Consider the following 19,172-nt stretch of genomic DNA (forward strand, 5'->3'; position numbering starts at 1 on the left):
CAGCATGGGAATGCTGATGGATTGTCGCGCCTACCGTTGCCAACGTTGGAAGAAGAACTGGCAGTGGATCCAGTGGAGTTATTCCACTCGACTATAGTTGAATGTCTCCCTGTGACGAATGCAAACATAGAAAAGGAAACACGAAATGACCCGACACTCTCCTGGGTCTATGATTTAACGGTGAAGGGATGGCCAGCACATGGCGAACCACTGCTGCCAGCATTCTCGCCGAGAAGAGAACAGCTATCAGTGTGCAGAGGAACCTTGATGTGTGGATCCAGAGTAGTAATTCCACCCAAATTGAAGGATAGAGTGCTCAATGAGCTTCATGAGGGTCATCTGGGAGGGGTAAAGATGAAGAACTTAGCCAGAGCGTTTGTGTGGTGGCCGGGAATCGATAGAGAAATCGAAGAGATGACCAAGAGCTGTACAGGATGCCAGAAGGTCCAAAACGCCCCACCACAAGCCCCTCTACATCCATGGGAGTGGCCCTCATCTCCATGGCAAAGGGTGCACATTGATTTTGTTGGTCCCTTTATGGACTCGGTGTTTTTAATTGCGGTGGATGCACATTCAAAGTGGCCAGAGGTAATAAAAATGTCCTCAACCACCACAGAAAAAACTATCACAGTCTTACGAACCATATTCGCCAGGAATGGGCTGCCTGAACAGATTTGCTCTGACAATGGACCACAGTTTGTGTCTGAAGAGTTCCAGAGGTTCTTAAAGAACAATGGTGTTAAGCATTACACATCCGCCCCATATCATCCAGCCACTAATGGATTGGCTGAGAGGTTTGTTCAAACATTCAAGAAGGCTATCAAGGCAATGTGTAATGAAGATATACCCCTACAACACAAGGTGGATAACTTCTTGTTTGCCTACCGGAATGCGACACATGCGGTTACCAACCAAACTCCAGCCATGATGTTCTTCAATCGAAGACTACGATGCCGCTTGGATTTGGTTAAGCCAAACGTCAGAAGAGATGTGGAGAACAGACAGTTTCAGAATATGAATGAAAGGCCGACCAGGAGTTTTAAGATAGGTCAACCAGTTTTGGCCCGGGACTACCGCACAGAGAAATGGCAGCCAGGAACGATCTGTACACGGCAAGGACCTCTAATGTATACCGTGGACGTTGGAGAGAGCATTGTAAGACGCCATGCTGACCAGATTCTAGAGTCACTGGAAAACAGCAACTCCACACCACGATCTGATACACCTGACGATGAAACCGAAGTACCAATTGCATCTACCGCAGAATCGGTGATATTGAAAGCAGACGAACCAAACAACGACATTGATCCCGACTCAACCTTGCCAGAAGAACCTAATATCCCAAAGAGGCGTTATCCAGACAGAATCAGGAAGCCTCCTCAAAGACTGAACCTATAATTACTTAACTTCAACCAATGTATCTAGCAACCGTAATTGTAATTGTAATTAGTTATTATTTAGTTGTTAAATGAATGTTATGTGCTGTTTATCTAAAAGGGGAGGAATTGTTGTGTATGTACCTTTAAGGGAATAACTGGTCTCAGACTGCAGTACCGGCAGTGACCATCCCTGTATAAAAGGCCCTAGCAGGCTTCTGTAGTTTCAGTTTCCAGGTTGTCTCCATTCAGTAAAGACTTGTTATAATCAACTCCTGCAGTCCGTGTCTCAATTATACACGGACATAATAGTCACCACCACCTCTTTTGGCTCCTCCACTGCCTTTGATTTGTCACGTTGCTTGTCCAACATCCAGTACTGGATGAGCAGAAACTTCCTCCAATTTTAGATTGGGAATACCAAAGCCATTGTCTTCAGTCCCCGCTATAAACTCTGGTCCCTAGCCACTGCCTGAGGCTGAACTAGATGGTTCACAACCTTGCCATCCTATTTGACCCTGAGCTGAGCTTCTGACACCATACTCTGTCCATTACCAAGACACCCTACTTCACCTGCTTAATATTGACCATTTCCGCACCTGCCTTAGCCCATCAGCCATCTGAAATCCTCATCCTTGCATTTGTTACCTCCAGACTCAACTATTCCAATCCTCTCTTGGCTGGCCTCCCACTTTCCATAAACTTTAGCTCATCCAAAACTCTGCTGCCCGTATCCTAACTTGCATCAAGTCCCGTTCACCCATCACCCCTGTGCTCGCTGACCTACATTGCGTGGCACACAAATTCTCATCCTTGTATTCAAACCCCTCCATGGCCTCCCTATCTCTGTAACCTCCTCCAGCCCTACGACCCTCCGAGATCTCTGCGCTCCTCCAATTCTGGCCTCTTGCGCTTCCCCAATTTCCATCGCCCCACCATTGGCGGCCGCGCCTTCAGCTGCCCTAAGCTCTGGAATTCCCGCCCTAAACCTCTTCACCTCTCTCTCCTCATTTAAGACCCTCCTTAAAATCTACCTCTTTGACCAAGCTCTTGGGTCACCTGTCCTAATATGTCTTTATGTGGCTCGGTGTCAAATTATGTTTGATATTCGCTGCTGTGAAGCACCGTGGGGGACGTTTTACTATGTTCAAGGTGCTTTAAAAATACAGGTTGTTGTTGTTGTTGGCAACAATATAAATTCTATCCAGAGCTTGGTGGGATGAAAGCCCATGTTGGGAACTTGGGAACAGTAGTGAGTATCTTCAATTTGTTCATTCCTCGCTTCCAGACGCACTGATATAACCTTGTGGTACACAGGACAGTTAGAAGTCACTTGAACTTTGTTCTTGGTTTATCATATCACCTGAACGAAGAACTAGTTAAAGTGTCACAACCCTTTCATGATAAACCTGTGTTTCACTTGTTAATAAGCTTACAATGAAATGACATTAATCGCATTTGCGTACTTCGCTGCCATATTTGTACACAACACTAATCTTCCCACTCCCCAAATAAAAGTTTTGCCAAACAGTTGGTCTTGATGGGACAGTGCTCTTAATATACCTATTCTTCATGTCAACCTACACCTACCTCTCATCTTCAGTTAGAATATTGTAGACGGAAGCCTGCTGTTCAATGATGTCCTGCTCGATGGCCACCAATCTGCTCCGAAAACTCTGCAGATATTTCTTCATGGTCTCAATTTCCTGTATGGCATGCTGGGAATTTAAAAGAGGAAACAGTCTGATGAACGATGGCATTGTTCTAACTATAACGTACAGTAATGGAATGGTGAATGAACTGTTGGGAGCTGGATCAACCTGTGGAAGAGTAAATAAATCCAAAGCTCCCCTGTATCACTTACACCTGTCGGATCACACGACAGTTATACTTTTGCTCAAGTATTTTTTTTCTTCCTTTTTCCTGTTAATGCACTCCAGGGCCCAGCAAACTTGTGACCCACCAGCACCAAGTTCGAATCCCTGAAGGCCAATTGCACTCTGCAATTCAGTGCGATTATTCATTTACAGCAGCCTTTATTACAAGGAATATTTCACATTTCAGCAATGCCAGTGCAGAGCTTCGTATGTTGGGACCGCAAATCAGGAATTTTCGGGGTGGAGGTCAGGAGTGGAGGTCAGCATGCCTGATTTGTGGCCAATATTATTTTCCATCCATTAAAATCATGCGGGTAGCGAATCGGGCCCAATGACCTCTGCAGCCAAACTCTCATCATTGCTTTGTGGCAATAGCATTAAATCATAAAATTAAACCACGACAAATCTGAATCATGACTAAAATACAAACTAATTCTGGGATGTTTTAGCTCATTGCATTGCAAGTTTAGACAGGAACTCATTTCAAAATTGTAATTCCTGATTTCTGAAATACCGTCAAAAAATACACCTGATCTCTTGATGAGAGCTGCCACTTTTATGGGGTTTACGCAGGCTGGGAACAGACACACACAGCCTGACTCAGTCCCCAGCTCCCAGCAGTGGAACAGCAGTGGGTTGCAGGAACTGCGACTGAGTGACAAATATCGTGTCTCAGTGGCCAGATTCAGAAAAGGTACAAAGGTGGTTCCCCTAATAGAGAAGGGAAATACCAGGACAATATTTATTGATTTAAAAAAAAAAATGAGTTAGAGATATTTTTGGTATTTCATAGCTGTGTTAACTATTTAAAATCATAGGTGCCAACCTAACAAGGCAGGAAAGGCTGGCAAACTTCAAAACAAATTGACACCCACCCCCCCCAAAATAAAAACTGACAACACCAAATGACATAATGTAACTGAAAAACAGCTCTGTCTAAAGGCCCCTGATCAAGGTCACTGCTTCAAGACAACTAAATATGTTAAATCCCTCTTTAATATATTGGCGCACCGTGGCTGCAGTGTGTACCATCTACAAGATGCACTGCAGCAACTCGCCAAGGCTTCTTCGGCAGCACCTCCCAAACCCGCAACCTCTTCCACCTAGAAGGACAAGGGCAGCAGGCGCATGGGAACACCACCACCTCCAAGTTCCCCTCCAAGTCACACACCATCCTGACTTGGAAGTATATCGCCGATCCTTCATCATCGCTGGGCCAAAATCCTGGAACTCCCTCCCTAACAGCACTGTGGGAGTACCTTCACCACACGGACTGCAGCGGTTCAAGAAGGCGGCTCACCACCACCTTCTCAAGGGCAATTAGGGATGGGCAATAAATGCTGGGCCTTGCCAGCAACGCCCACATCCCATAAACGAATAAAAAAAATTCTAATTTTAAGAGTGCCTGTTGTTCTGTGAAAAATAAAACCGATTGACTCAAAATAGAAGCAAAATACCGCGGATGCTGGAAATCTGAAAGAAAAACAGAAAATGCTGGAAATACTCCGCAGGTCAGGCAGCATCTGTGGAGAGACTGGACAAGTTAATGAAGGCTCTGTAAACCAATCTGTTCTCTGCACAGAGGCTGTCTGATCTGCTGTGTGTTGCCATCTGTTTCTGTTTTTGTCCTCACAGCCTTCTGTATGGCATAGGCAAAGAGATAGTCACAATGGGAGTGCGGCGGCACATGAACTCGTCGAGACTTAAGCTGCAGTTGTACCCAATATTCCATTAGTCATATTAAAAGAAAGAGAAATAATGTACACCAGTGCGATTTCAGTCTCCTGAGATATTTTACAAATAAATTCACGCATTCTATTCAAACATACGAACATACGAATTAGGAGCAGGAGTCGGCCACTCGGCCCCTCGAGCCTGCTCCGCCATTCAATAAGATCATGGCTGATCTGATTGCTCCACATTCCCGCCTACCCCCAATAACCTTTCACCCCCCTTGCTTATCAAGAATCTATCTACCTCTGCCTTAAAAATATTCAAAGACTCTGCTTCCACCGTCCGCTGAGGAAGAGAGTTCCAAAGACTCATGACCCTCTGTGAGAAAAAAATGTCTCCTCATCTCTGTCTTAAATGGGCGACCCCTTATTTTTAAACAGTGACCCCTAGTTCTAGATTCTCCCACAAGAGGAAACATCCTCTCCACACCCACCCTGTCCAGACCCCTCAGGATCTTATATGTTTCAATCAAGTCACCTCTTACTCTTCTAAACTCCAGCGGATACAAGCCTCGCCTGTCCAACCTTTCCTCATAAGACAACCCGCCCATTCCAGGTATTAGTCTAGTAAACCTTCTCTGAACTGCTTCCAACATAGTCTTTATTCAATCTGCCAGCATTTCCAGCCCGTGGTGATAATAATGCAAATAAAATGGATAGCAACTCAGTAACCAACAAAGCAAAATAGGAAGGTTAGACTTAAATACTGAATGAATCAACGCTCTTGCCATTCTCAGCATGTTGATTCTTCTTCGGGGGCAATGAGCAGTGGGTAGCAGTCAGGCTCAGTGATCCGGCTGCCAGTATTACGGTCGACCTTCTAACAGGGTATATCTTGACGGCATGCGACAGTGTAAAACGGGTGATAGCGATCTCCCGATTTTTGAAATCCATGGAAATAAAAATGGGACGGGATGTACAACGGGCTGCCGATTCGCTATCACCCGTTTTACACTATCGCACAAACTCAAAATCTATCACAACTACTTTTATTTTAGTGCACAATTAAGTTCTAGAGATACAAGAGTTACTGAAAGTTTATATAGGTAAATATGTTTCTACTTCATTTAAAACGTTCTCATGCACTCACTAGACCTTGGAGAGATCATTTCATGGATTCTGAGTTGGAATTCATGCAAGTTTTATAAGATTAGCAGACTGTATTTGGAATTATATCATAGCCAACAAACTTAATCCGTGATCTCAAATCACTTGAGTTGAAACTGCCTTCCCACCTGCCACTTGTGCGAAAGGGCCCTTTGGCGCATGCACGATTTTAGCATATGCACACGAGAGGTTTTAAAGTCTTGAACATCTGCGAACATTTAAAGGACTCCATAAGTATCCACTAATATAATTATTAAGTGATTGTTATCCCCACATTATGATACGAGTCTGAGTGTTGGAACATGAGAATAGTTGATGAGCAAAGGATACTAACAGCAGGGATGAGTTGGTTTGAGTGGAATACTGGGAGTATCCAGGATGCAAAGAATGAAGAATTATATAACAAGGACATGGCTTGGACAAGGAACAACACCTTATACAGAAGATCCAAAAAGATGAATGTGATAGTTTGGATATGTTTCAAGAATGGAAACAGCCAGAATACCTTTCATGGCCCTGCAGACAGAGGTACACGGAACAAGAAGCTGAGGAAGGCCAAGGAACCGCTGGATAAACATTGGCCCGTATTCTCCGATTGGAGGCTTCCTGCGTGCGGAAACCTCCGATCTGGGAAAAATCTATGAACTTACCGGAGGACTCCTGAGCTCCGGACACTTCCGCTCCTGGGCCTCTCCACAGTCGAAATGCGCAGGGCCTACGTATCCCAGGGGCGCAGGCAGTTCGCAAACATCCCTGGGATCACGTGGGCCATGGGGAGCCAATAGGAGAAGGGAATCTCCCTTCATACACTTGACAGATAGACCCATCAAATATATGAATGGAGATCACCCCAAAAACACTGCAAAACATTAAATAATTTTTTTTTAAATCACATTCTTAAAATGAGTTCAAATTGCATTAAATTAAATATTTTAAACAAAAATTTAATTTTTTGAAAAAAATAATTAAAGTTTTTTGCGGGGCTAAAAGTAAACTTACCTTTTTTAAAGTATTTTTAAATTATAAATGAGTGAATTTTTTAAAAAACTTTTTAAAACTCTTATGCTGGTAAAAGCAGGCCTCACGCGGGCTTTTACCAGGCGTTAGATTTCTAAGGGTTTTCAGCGAGCGGAGGTTGTGCAGAAAGCGGAACTCTCCCCCCGCAGAGGCCCTTCTCCAGGGCAGGCGGAGGATCTGTCAAGAGCATTTCCGATGTCCCTACGGGTGGGTACACAGCTCGTACACACCCGTAGGCATCGGAATATACGGGCCACTGTCAAGAGTGAGTTGTCATAGAAAGGGACAGGGCCGACTGAAACAGCCAGGCTAGTTCAGATCTGCCAATAGTGAAGTTATTTATTTGGCCCCATCATTGCTGCTGGGCTGACGGATGGGAATTTAATATTAGTAGTGGGGATATTAATGATACTGGCAGTGGTAGTCGTCACTGTAAAAGCTGAATGTTCACACAACATTTAACATTTTAAACTGATATATTAGTTTGCTTTAACCAATTGGAACCCAGCTTTAGGCCAGAAGCTTTTGATGTTTTGCTAACCTTGTAAATTTTGGTAAAGGAAGGTCAATGATTTTGATCAGCATGATTTCACATTAAGGAAAAATCTACAATATAACTACCTGGCAGAATTCTTGCCCACCTGCATCCCAAGCTTACGCCTTCATCACTCCCAGGCTGTGCTCAACAGCAGCTCACGACACTGGCTTCCTGAACTCTACCCAGTACAGGAAACTCTTTTTTATCCGGCACCGACGGGACCAGCGTGGTGCCGGTTGATCAAAAAGTCCGGATTACAGAGGGGTATACTTACCAAGGTACGAGAGCCCCCTACACGGCCACAGGTACAGGAGTCCCGGTTACACGGCCACAGGTGCAGGAGTCCCGGTTACACGGCCACAGATCCAGGAGTCCCTGTTGCACGGCCACAGGTGCAGGAAGCCCGGTTACACGGCCACTAATATATAGTAAAACTTACCTGAACCTACTCCAGAATTTTGCCGGTTAAGAGAGATTTCCGGATAAAAGTGCCAGTTAAAAGAGAGTTTCCTGTACAAACTCCAACTCATCCAGACTGTTGAGTCTGTGTGTCCCAGTTATGCGTATGATCAATCACTGGACACAGACAACAAGAATAACTTTTAACAGGTCTTTACTATTCGGAGGTCAGGGCTGAACTGCCCAGCAAATCCCTACACAACACTTATATACCGGTGTGGTCACCACCGGTATTACAGTATACAGCAGCCAAGAGAAAGTAGTACATCTCTTAAGGTAGTTCTCTTAAGGTGGAACAGGTTACATACACCACAATCCTCCCTTTTTAGCTTAACAGTTATATCCCCATTTAACATAACATAATAACATATATATATATATACAACTTCATGCAAAACAGTTCAAAGATTCAGTCTCTGAGGAGGCCTCCTGATTCGAGTTGGATAACGCCTTTCAGGGGTCTCTGATTCTCGTTGCTGGGGTGACTCATCTAGTTGGTCTCTTATGGATTGGACATCATCATCAGGTACATTCACTTCTGAGGTAGATGCTTCAGGTTCACTAACTTCTTCCACGGTTGTCTCTGCCGTAACCATGGGTTCGACCCTTGTTCTCGATTCTACCAGTTGGTCAGCATGACGCCGTATTACATTTTCACCAATATCTACCGTGTACATCAGGGGTCCTTGTCTGGCCCGAATTGTTCCAGATTTCCATTTCTCGTTTTTATAGTCCCGGGCTAACACTGGTTGCCCTATTTCGAAACTCCGAGTGGTCTTGTTATTTATATGCTGGAACTGTTTGTTTTCAACTTCCCTCCGCACATTTGGTTTTAACAAGTCCAACCTGGACCGCAACCTCCTGTTATAGAACATCATGGCAGGACTTTGGTTTGTCACTGCATGAGTGGCGTTTCGATATGCCAGTAGGAATTTGTCCACCTTGTGTTGTAGTGGAATCTGATCTTCGCTCATGGCCTTTACTGCTTTATTGAACGTTTGTACAAATCTCTCGGCCAACCCATTTGTAGCTGGATGATATGGGGCAGAGGTATAATGTTTCACCCCATTCTTCTTCATGAATTTCTGGAATTCTTCTGACACGAACTGCGGTCCGTTGTCTGAACATATTTGTTCTGGCAATCCATTTCTCGCAAATATCGTTCTTAGCACCGCGATCGTCTTTTCCGAGGTAGTGGTAGTCATCTTAATCACTTCTGGCCATTTAGAATGTGCGTCCACCGCAATTAAAAACATGGAGTCCATGAATGGACCAGCAAAGTCAATATATACACGTTGCCATGGGGTTGAAGGCCATTCCCATGGATGCAGCGGTGCAATCGGAGGTGCATTTTGCACTTTTTGGCACCCTGAGCAGCTTTTCGTCAGATCCTCTATCTGTTGGTCGATACCCGGCCACCACACATAAGCCCTAGCAAGGCTTTTCATCTTGACTCCCCCCAGATGACCTTCATGCAGTTCCTTTAGAACTCTCTCTCTTAACTTAGGAGGAATAATCATCCTTATTCCATACATCAATGTTCCTTGACAGACGGACAGCTGTTCTCGTCTTGCTGAGAATGCCGGTAACAGTGGATCACCATGTGCTGGCCATCCCTTCACTGTCACTTCGTAGACCCGGGACAGTGTCGGGTCGTTCCTGGTTTCTCTTTCAATACTTGCATTGGTGACTGGTAAACATTCGATGATGGTCGAGTGAAATAACTCAACAGGGTCAACCGTCGGTGCCTCCTCCTCTGTAGGTAGTGGCAGGCGCGACAGCCCATCAGCATTACCATGCTGCTTTGTACCTTTGAATTCGATCTGATATTGACGTGCCCCTAGGAAAAGGGACCATCTCTGGAATCTCTGTGCTGTCATCACCGAAACACCCTTCTTAGGGTTAAAAATGGATACCAACGGCTGGTGGTCTGTCAGAAGTGTAAACTTTTGGCCCTGCAGGTAATGATTAAACTTCTTTACTCCCCACACAAGGCTGAGAGCCTCCCTATCTATCTGAGCATAGTTGCGCTCAGTGGAGGTCAATGATCTGGATGCGAATGCGACTGGCCTCTCCAGGCCATTTGGCAACTTGTGTGAGAGTACTGCCCCAATACCATATGGAGAAGCATCACAAGCCAAACGAATAGGCAGCGTTGGGCTGAAGTGAGCCAACACTTCCTCTGAGGTGATCAATGCCTTGCTTTTGCGAAAGGCCCTCTTACAGTCCTCGCTCCACTTCCATGGTACTCCCTTCTGCAAAAGAGCGTTCAGCGGGTGCAGCACCGTGGATAAATTTGGCAGAAACTTATGGTAATAGTTAATCAACCCTAGGAACGACCTCAACTGGGATACATTATCCGGAGCGGGAGCCTTCACAACAGCTTCGATCTTGTCAGGAGACTTATGAAGCCCCTCCTGGTCAATGACATGACCACAGTACGAGATCCGCTTCTGAAAGAACTCACATTTCTGGCGATTAACTCGAAGTCCATATTCTTTCAATCTGGTGAGCACCAGTTCCAAATTTGCAAGGTGTTCCTCGTCATCATCTCCTGTAATCAGAATATCGTCCAGGTAACATTGTGTGCCTGGAATTCCCTGTAATACCTGCTCCATGGCCCTCTGCCAAATTGCTGGAGCCGATGCCACTCCAAAAACCAGTCTATTATACCGGTACAAGCCTCTATGCGTGTTGATCGTGAGATACTGGCGTGACTCTTCCTCAACTTCCATCTGTAAGTACGCCTGCGCCAGGTCTATCTTGGTGAAGTGTTTCCCGCCAGACAACGAAGCGAAGATATCCTCAATCCGCGGAAGCGGATACTGCACCGTGTGAAGCACCGGATTTACAGTGATCTTGAAATCTCCACAGATGCGAACCTTCCCCGGTTCCCCCGGCTTGTTGTTCGATGAACGCTTCATGACGGGAACAATGGGCGTGGCCCACTCACTCCAGTCTACCTTAGACAGTACTCCTGAACGTTCTAGCCCTTCCAGCTCAGCTTCTACAGCAGGTCGTATCGCATAAAAATTTCGGGTTTGCATGTTCTTCAACCTTGATTTTTGCCGTAATTCCTCTCAGTGTTCCCAGTCCCTGTTGGAACACCTCTTTAGCATCATCCAATATTCTGGACAATCGTTTAGGTTTGACATCTTTTTTACCGGAATCTACCGTTAGTGCTTTTAAGGAATGCCAGTCCATATTTATTTTCCTAATCCACTCCCGTCCCAGTAGTGGTGGACCTCCCTCAGGTAGCACATATAAGTCCATTCCTCGGCTTTCTTTGCCCTTGTGGACCACCTTTACCTCTATCTTCCCGATGGGGTATACTCTTTGCCCCGTGTATGTTTTCAATACAATCTCCGTATCCCGTAGGGGAATATGTGGGAATAACCTTTTGTAATCTTGCTTATTCATGACCGTCAATGCCGATCCAGTGTCCAATTCCATCTTCACTTGGACTCCTGCTATCTGAAGTGTGACCCAAATTGTTTGGAGGTCTGCTTCCTTACCAACATTGTGTACTCTTAGACTACCCAGTTCATTACTGCTGGAGTCTGAATTTGACTTCTGTTCGTTCGAACTGTTCTCTGTCACCTTGTGTACCTTTCTGTACTTTTCCTGCGGTGACTTTTTGTTGCTGGTCTTCTTTCCTGACCGGCATATTTTAGCTATGTGACCAAGCCTGCCACATTTTCTGCATTCCTGATTTTTGAACCAGCACTGGTTCTGATCGTGCGTTGTCTTTCCACAACGATAACATTTTACTGTACCCAAGACCATTTGATTGGTGCTGAGTTCCGGTGACCGTAGCTGCATTTCCGCCGTGCCTCTCGCTGCGGCTTCGTGCGATGCTGCAATAGTGACAGCTTTATCAAGCGTAAGATCATTCTCCTCAAGCAGTCGCTTTTGTGTTCCTTTTAACAATCCACACACAAATTTATCTCTCAGCGCATCTGCTAGTCCTGTTCCAAACTGACAGTACTTTGATAGCTTACGCAGGTCAATTAAAAATTCAGCGTTGTTTTTGTCTTTCAGCTGCGTTCTTCTGTAAAATTTAAATCGTTCCGCTATCATCAGCGGCGTGGGGTTTAAATGATTTTTCAGGACAGTAACAATATTCGCGAAAGTCTGATCCGCCGGTTTATCTGGTGATAGAAGGTGCTTCAATAGCCCGTATGTCTTCGCACCCATTGAGCTTAATAAGGTTAGTGCTTTCTCATCATCTGGTACCTTATTTGCTTTACAATAAACTTCCATGCGTTCTACATACGTGGTCCAATCTTCGATATCGCTATCAAAGGTATTAATGTTCCCATGTTTAGGCATCCTTGCAAGTTTTTAAATTTTTCTTTTTCTCAAAATGGCGGCTTCCCGCGCTTGTCTTCTTCCCCCGCCTACTAAAATGGCGGCTTCCCGCGCTTGGCGGTCTTTCCCGTGCTCGTCTTCTTCCCCCGCCGACTACAATGGCGGATTCCCGCGTTTGCCTTCTTCCCCCGCTGGCTGCAATGGCGATTGCCTTGCTGCTGACGTTCTCGTCTCCCCAGCGGTTCTCAATTCCCCGACGCTGCTTTGCCTCGCAGCCCCGCTTGCAGCCCGGTCCTTTACACCGGCTGCGTTTGAATTCTCCGCGGCTCTCGTGCCTTAAGCCTCTCAACTCCCCGACGCTGCTTTGCCTCGCAGCCCCGCTTGCAGCCCGGTCCTTTACACCGGCTGCGTTTGAGCTCTCCGCTGCTCTCCTGCCTTAAGCTGCCCCAGTCACTGCGCCTCTCGGCCTCGATTGCAGCCCGGCCCTTTTTACCGGCCGTGGTCGAGTTCTCCGCCCTTATTCCTCCGTTTTCCCTCCCCTACTCCACAGCCAACGCGGCCGACTTTCTGCTCGTGTCGCTGATCGGCTTACCCACCACCATGGTAGAAGGGATGATCACTGCCTGTCGCTGATGGAGGGCTTCGTGGTCAGAATTTTTTTTTCTTTTTAACCCGGGTTCTCGATGCCTCCCGTGCGATGGTGCTCAGCAGGATGATGAGGGCGGATGCCTCTTCTCGATGCCCGTTCTGAGGACGAAGCTGCCTTGGATGTAAAACTGCCACAGGGTAAGATCGGACTCGTCGCCACTGTTGAGTCTGTGTGTCCCAGTCATGCGTATGATCAATCACTGGACACAGACCACAAGAATAACTTTTAACAGGTCTTTACTATTCGGAGGTCAGGGCTGAACTGCCCAGCAAATCCCTACACAACACTTATATACCGGTGTGGTCACCACCGGTATTACAGTATACAGCAGCCAAGAGAAAGTAGTACATCTCTCAAGGTAGTTCTCTTAAGGTGGAACAGGTTACATACACCACACAGACCTCTGATCCCAACCTGTTCTAAGTACCACTCACCCACGCCTCTACTCTCTCTGACCATCCCCAAACACATTGGGCTGGATTTTCCGATCCCTACGGGTGGGTACGAGCTGCGTACTCACCTGCAGGGGCCTTGGAAATGCTGGTTTCAGGAATGCCAAGCGCATGCGCTAAAAACTGGTATTTCCGATCTGTGAAGAATGCTCCTGACAGATCCTCCGCCTGCCCTGGAGAAGGGCCTCTGCGGGGGGAGAGTTCCGCTTTCTGCACAACCTCCGCCCGCTGAAAACCCTTAGAAATCTTACGCTGCGTAAGGCCTGCTTTTACCAGCATAAGAGTTTAAAAAAATAAAAATAAAAAAATACATTTTTTTCACTCATTTATAATTTTAAAATACTTTTAAAAAAGGTAAGTTTATTTTTAGCCTCGTGAAAAACTTTAATTATTTTTTTCAAAAAATTAAATTTTTGTTTAAAATATTCAATTTAATGTCATTTTAACTAATTTTCAATACGCGATTAAAAAAAATCATTTAACTGTTTTTTAAGTGATGCCCATTCATACTTTTGACAGTTCTGTGCGGAGAGACCTGTCAAAAGTGCGAAGGGGGATTCCCTTCTTTGATTGGTTCCCCATGGCCCACGTGACCCCAGGGGCGCTTGCGAACCGCCTGCGCCGCCCCGGGATACCTGGGATACCTGGGCCTCTGCCCGCGCGGACCCGGCGAGGCCCAGGATCAGAAGCGTCAGGACCAACGGAGCCAGCAGATAAGGGCATAGATTTTTCCTGATTGGAGGCATCCGCCCGCAGGAAGCCTCCGATTGGAAAATCCGGCCTATTAATTTCAAAATCTTATCCTCATCTACAAATCCCTCTAGGGTCTTGCTCTACCCTGCCTCTAACCTCCTCCAGCCCTATGAGGGGATTTTTTCAGGGGGTTCAGCGGGGGCGTTTGGAGGCGGGTCGGCTGGGAATTTGTTTTTTTTTTGACAGCGGGTAGGGAGCCCGCTGTCAACCCGCCTCCACACTAGTCAACCCAGATGTGGGATCTGTCATCGCTGAACAGACCCAACACCAGCCAAGCGGTGGGGGAGGCAATTTCCATCATTAAAGAGATTGTTAAGAGGCAATTAACGAGTATTTTAAGCTCACCTTTAGATTTTTAGGGCTGGATTTTGTCAATGGGGACGTGATGGAGGCGGGACTCCCACTTTTTGGGTTGTAGTCCCGCCTCCATCGAGTTGTGGCCAACCCACGCAATTTTCCCTTGATTGACCTTGTTGAGCCCGCCCAGTGGGCTCAGCAGGCCAATTAAGGGACACCCGGTTACAGGTGACGTCAGGGATTGACATTTCATCTGTCAAGAGCTTTTGACAGATGAAATATCAGCGTTTGACAGCTCTGTGAAGCTGTCAAACACTGACAATCTGACTTCTAACTTAAATCCTTCTCCACAGACTCAGTTAGAAATCTCTCCAGAACAGAAAGTAGAATGCTGCAACTTTTGACAGCTTGCGGCCATTCTGCTTTCTGTGCCGGTGAGATGAGGGGCTCCCGAGACCTGAAGGAAGGAAGCCTGCATTAGTAAGTAAAGGTGAGTAAAACTTCTTTAAACACTTTACACACACCAAACACACTTACCTCTGCACTCATGCACCCATCACTCACCTGAACACCGGACATCTCGAACCCTCCAAGTCCTTCAGCCCGACGGCCCACCTCGCTAACTTGGCGTGGTTTGGAGCCGTCGGGAATCCCACACTTCAGGGCTAAAAATAGGGATTAGGCCAAAAACTGCCCGTTCACTACCTGTTAACAGGCAGTTAATTGGCACTAATCCCCTTCCCGCAGCACTGGGAAATGGGCATGGAGGCGGGTTGGGGGCGGGAAGGGTTCGTGCCCCCCGATTCTCCAATTTTCCCCCCACTCCTGCCTCCAAACCCGCCTCCTTGAGGCTTGGAAAATCGAGCCCTTAGAGTTCGCCAATGGCTTCCCCGCTGCTCGGGCTTCACGTCGGGTAAGGAGTTCGGGAGTTGTGTCAGCTTGGGACGATTTCTTTACTTGACAGCTGCAAATGGTCTATAAAAGCTCCCATTTCATCAGTGTTCACTTTCCAACAACCACAACTTATATTTATATAGCGCCTTTAACGTAGTAAAACATCCCAAGGCGCTTCACAGGAGTATTAAAAGACAAAAAATTTGACAACGAGCCACATAAGGAGAAATTAGGGCAGGTGACCAAAAGCTTGGTCAAAGAGGTAGGTTTTAAGGAGCGCCTTCAAGGAGGAAAGAGAGGTAGCGAGGCAGACAGGTTTAGGCAGGGAATTCCAGAGCTTAAGGCCCAGGCAACAGAAGGCACGGCCACCAATGGTGGAGCAATTAGAATCAGGGATGCTCAAGAGGGCAGAATTAGAGGAGCGCCAATATCTCGGAGGGTTGTGGGGTTGAAGGAGATTACAGAGATAGGGAGGGGCGAGGCCATGGAGGGATTTCGGAAACAAGCTCCTCACACCCACTTATCTTGCAAGCTCACCCATCCTTTTCTTTCTGTGCACTTCCTCAAATCCCCGTCTATCCATCCACCACTGCTATTCACCCTGATCCTTATGCAATTTCATGCCTCCCCCTGATAGTCACCCTCACCAAACAAACGGCATCTACTGGGCGGACACAGGCCATTCCAGCCACTCATAGGTCTGTTCTTTCCCCCGTTGCAGGAGAAGAGAGCACAGATCACGAGGGAGAGGGTGAGAACCATAGCTGGCCCACCACAGATCTTGCAGCTCTCAACTGCCGAGGAGGAGGCACTGGAGATCAGTGCCGTTTTGGTGTCCCTGGCCATCGAAGATGGGGAGACGGGGACCTCCCAGCTACCTGGTAACACAATTAAATATCAGCGGCCCACTCAGTGTCATACAACACTCAGGTATGTTGATTTGATTTCAACAGCGAGTGAAATATGATCATCTTCATAATGATAAGTTGCAACATTCTGACCTTGCCAGCACTAATTCATATCTTTTATCTCTGCCAGGGCCTTCACGCGTGCAGCAACAACCGGTGGATGTGGCAGCCGACGATTCCTCAGAGGAGCTGTTTCCTTCTGAGGGTGCATCGCCACAGGACCCATGCTCACCATGCACCAGCACAGATACTCGCCCTTCAGTGTTACCAGTAAGAACAGAGCGTTGGCTTTTCATCTGGTGACTCACACTTCATGAGTGAGCAAGAGCAGATGGTGAGAGCAGAATGAAGCAGAAAAAGGGGGCGTATGACAGATGTCAGCTTGATAACACAAGGGAGAATCAGGCTGAATGTAAAAAGTACAGAGGACAAGTGAAAAAGGAATTAAGAGGGGCAAAAACATAATTGGGTTGGGGCGCCAAAGTGGCGCAAAAGTCGCCTGAGCGCAGGATTTAGCGCAGCGATCGGAGTGATACCGATCAAAAGAAATTCAGTTTCAGTGCCCCTCGAGGGACACGGGGCGAGGCTCGAGGCACTCCGCGTCCCTCTTAGGGCGCTGAAACTGATTATCGCAGTGCAACGTGCCGCAGCGCCACATGCTGCGGCACGGCACGCTGCGGTACTGCAGGCCTTCCTCCCACTGTTAAGGGGGAGGTGCCTGCAACAGCGCGATCCCCGCTCGTGAGTGCCGGCAAATGAGCCCGGCACCAAGGAGAAGTGCCGGGCTCTCGGGAAACAGCTGGCAATGCCGCGGGGGGTGGTCAGGAGGCCGGGGACGGAGGTGCTGGCAGGCGGCCGCCGAAAAAGCGGCCGCCCCGCACCTCCACCTTAACTTGCGCCGCTGCCGGCACAGTAAGGCCCCGTGAACCGGGCGCGGGTAGCGAATGGCGCAACTGCGGCGTTCGCTACCAAATATCGCGAACGGGGCGCGAATGACGTCATCGGTGGCGGCGCAGCGCAACAGGCTAACGCCACCATTAGCGCCCCTCCTGAATATCGCGGGAGGCGCAGCCAGTGGCGCTACAGCCACTGCCTGCCTCTTTAGGCGCTAACAGGTGGTGCTACTCACCCAATTTCTCCCCCACAGTATGAGAATAGATTAGTGGGTAACATAAAAGGGAATCCAAAGGTGTCTATAGGCATATTAAAAGGGTTGTCAGAGGAGCAGTGAGGCCGATTAGGGATCAAAATGGAGATCTATTGGTGGAGGCAGAAGGCATGGCCGAGATACTAAATGAATACCTTGCACCAAGGAAGAGGACTTTGCCAAAACTATGGTAAACGAGGAGGTTGCTGGGACACTGGATGAGATAAAAATAGATGAAGAGGAGGTACTAGGAAGGTGGCCAATGTTAAAGTGGTTAAGTCACCCGGCCTGGATGAGATGCATCCTCGGTTGTTGATGGAAATAAGGGTAGAAATTGCAGAGGTGGTGGCCACAATCCTCCTTAGCTACAGGGGTGGTGCCAAAGGACTGGTGGGTGGTGATGCAGAGAATTGCAAATGATACACCCTTGTTCAAAACAGAGCGAAAGATAAACAGGCCAGTCAGTTTAACGTCGGTGGTGGGGAAGCTTTTAGAAACAATAATCCGGGAGAAAATTAACAGCTAGTTGGACAAGTGTGGACTAATAAAGGAGAGCCAGCAGGGATTTGTTAAGGGCAAATCGTGTTTGATTAACTTGATTGAGTTTTTTGATGAGGTAACAGAGAGGGTGGATGAGGGCAGTGCGGTTGATGTATATATGGACTTTCAAAAGGCGTTTGATAAAATAACACATACTCGGCTTGTGAGCAAAATTAAAGCCCATGGGATAAAAGGGGCAGTGGCAACATGGATACAACATTGTCTAAGGGATAGAAAACAGAGAGTTGTGGTGAATGGCTGTTTTTCAGACTGGAGAGAGGTATACAGTGGAGTTCCCCAAGGTTCAGTACTAGGACCACTGCTGTTTTTGATATACATTAATGACTTGGACTTGGGGGTTACAGAGTACAATTTCGAAAACACTGAGGAAGCTAGTAATAGACTTTAAGAGGACACAGACAGGCTGGTGGAATAGGCGCAGACATGGCTGATGAAATTCAACGCAGAAAAGTTTGAGGTGATACATTTTGGTAGGAAGAATGAGAATAGATAATACAAACTAAATAGTAGCATTTTAAAGGGGGTGCAAGAACAGAGAGACCTGGGGGTGTTTGTGCACAAATCTTGAAGGTGGCAGGACAGGTTAATAAAGCACGTGGGATCCTGGGGTTTTAAATAGAGGCAGAGAGTACAGAAGCTAAACTTATATAAAACACTAGTTTGGCCCCAGCTGGAGTATTGTGTCCAATTCTGGGCACCACACTTTAGGAAGGATGTGAAGGCTTTGGAGAGGGTGCAGAAGAGATTTACTAGAATGGTTCCCGGGATGAGGGTATACAGTTACATGGATTGACTGAAAAAGCTGGGGTTGTTCTCCTTAGAGCAGAGACGGCTAAGAGGAGATTTGGTAGGGGTGTTTAAAATCATGTAGGGTTCAGATGTAACATAGAAGATAGGAGCAGGAGTAGGCCATTCGGCCCTTCGAGCCTGCCCCGCCATTCAATGAGATCAAGGATACAGATTCAATAGTAGCCTTCAAAAGTGAATTGGATAAATACTTGAAGGAGAAAAAATTGCAGGGATATGGGGAAAGAGCGGGGGAGTGGGACTAACTGGATTGCTCTTCGAAAAAGACTAGATGGGCCGAATGGCC

At 46.9% G+C, this 19,172-nt stretch overlaps 1 protein-coding gene across 1 annotated transcript in view; it reads right to left on the reverse strand.

Annotated features, from left to right (window-relative positions):
- Positions 1–19,172, reverse strand: part of itprid1 (ITPR interacting domain containing 1) — a 176,335-nt gene that overhangs the window by 35,401 nt on the left and 121,762 nt on the right. Inside the window, exon 13 of the mRNA XM_085993776.1 lies at positions 2,967–3,094. Within this exon, the coding sequence (XP_085849902.1) occupies positions 2,967–3,094 (128 nt within the window). The remainder of the gene's footprint in view (positions 1–2,966; positions 3,095–19,172) is intronic.

The sequence above is a fragment of the Somniosus microcephalus genome, chromosome 7 (assembly GCF_052327205.1).
Source record: "Somniosus microcephalus isolate GS21.2 chromosome 7, FLI_Smic_1.0, whole genome shotgun sequence".
NCBI classification, from domain to species: Eukaryota; Metazoa; Chordata; class Chondrichthyes; order Squaliformes; family Somniosidae; genus Somniosus; species Somniosus microcephalus.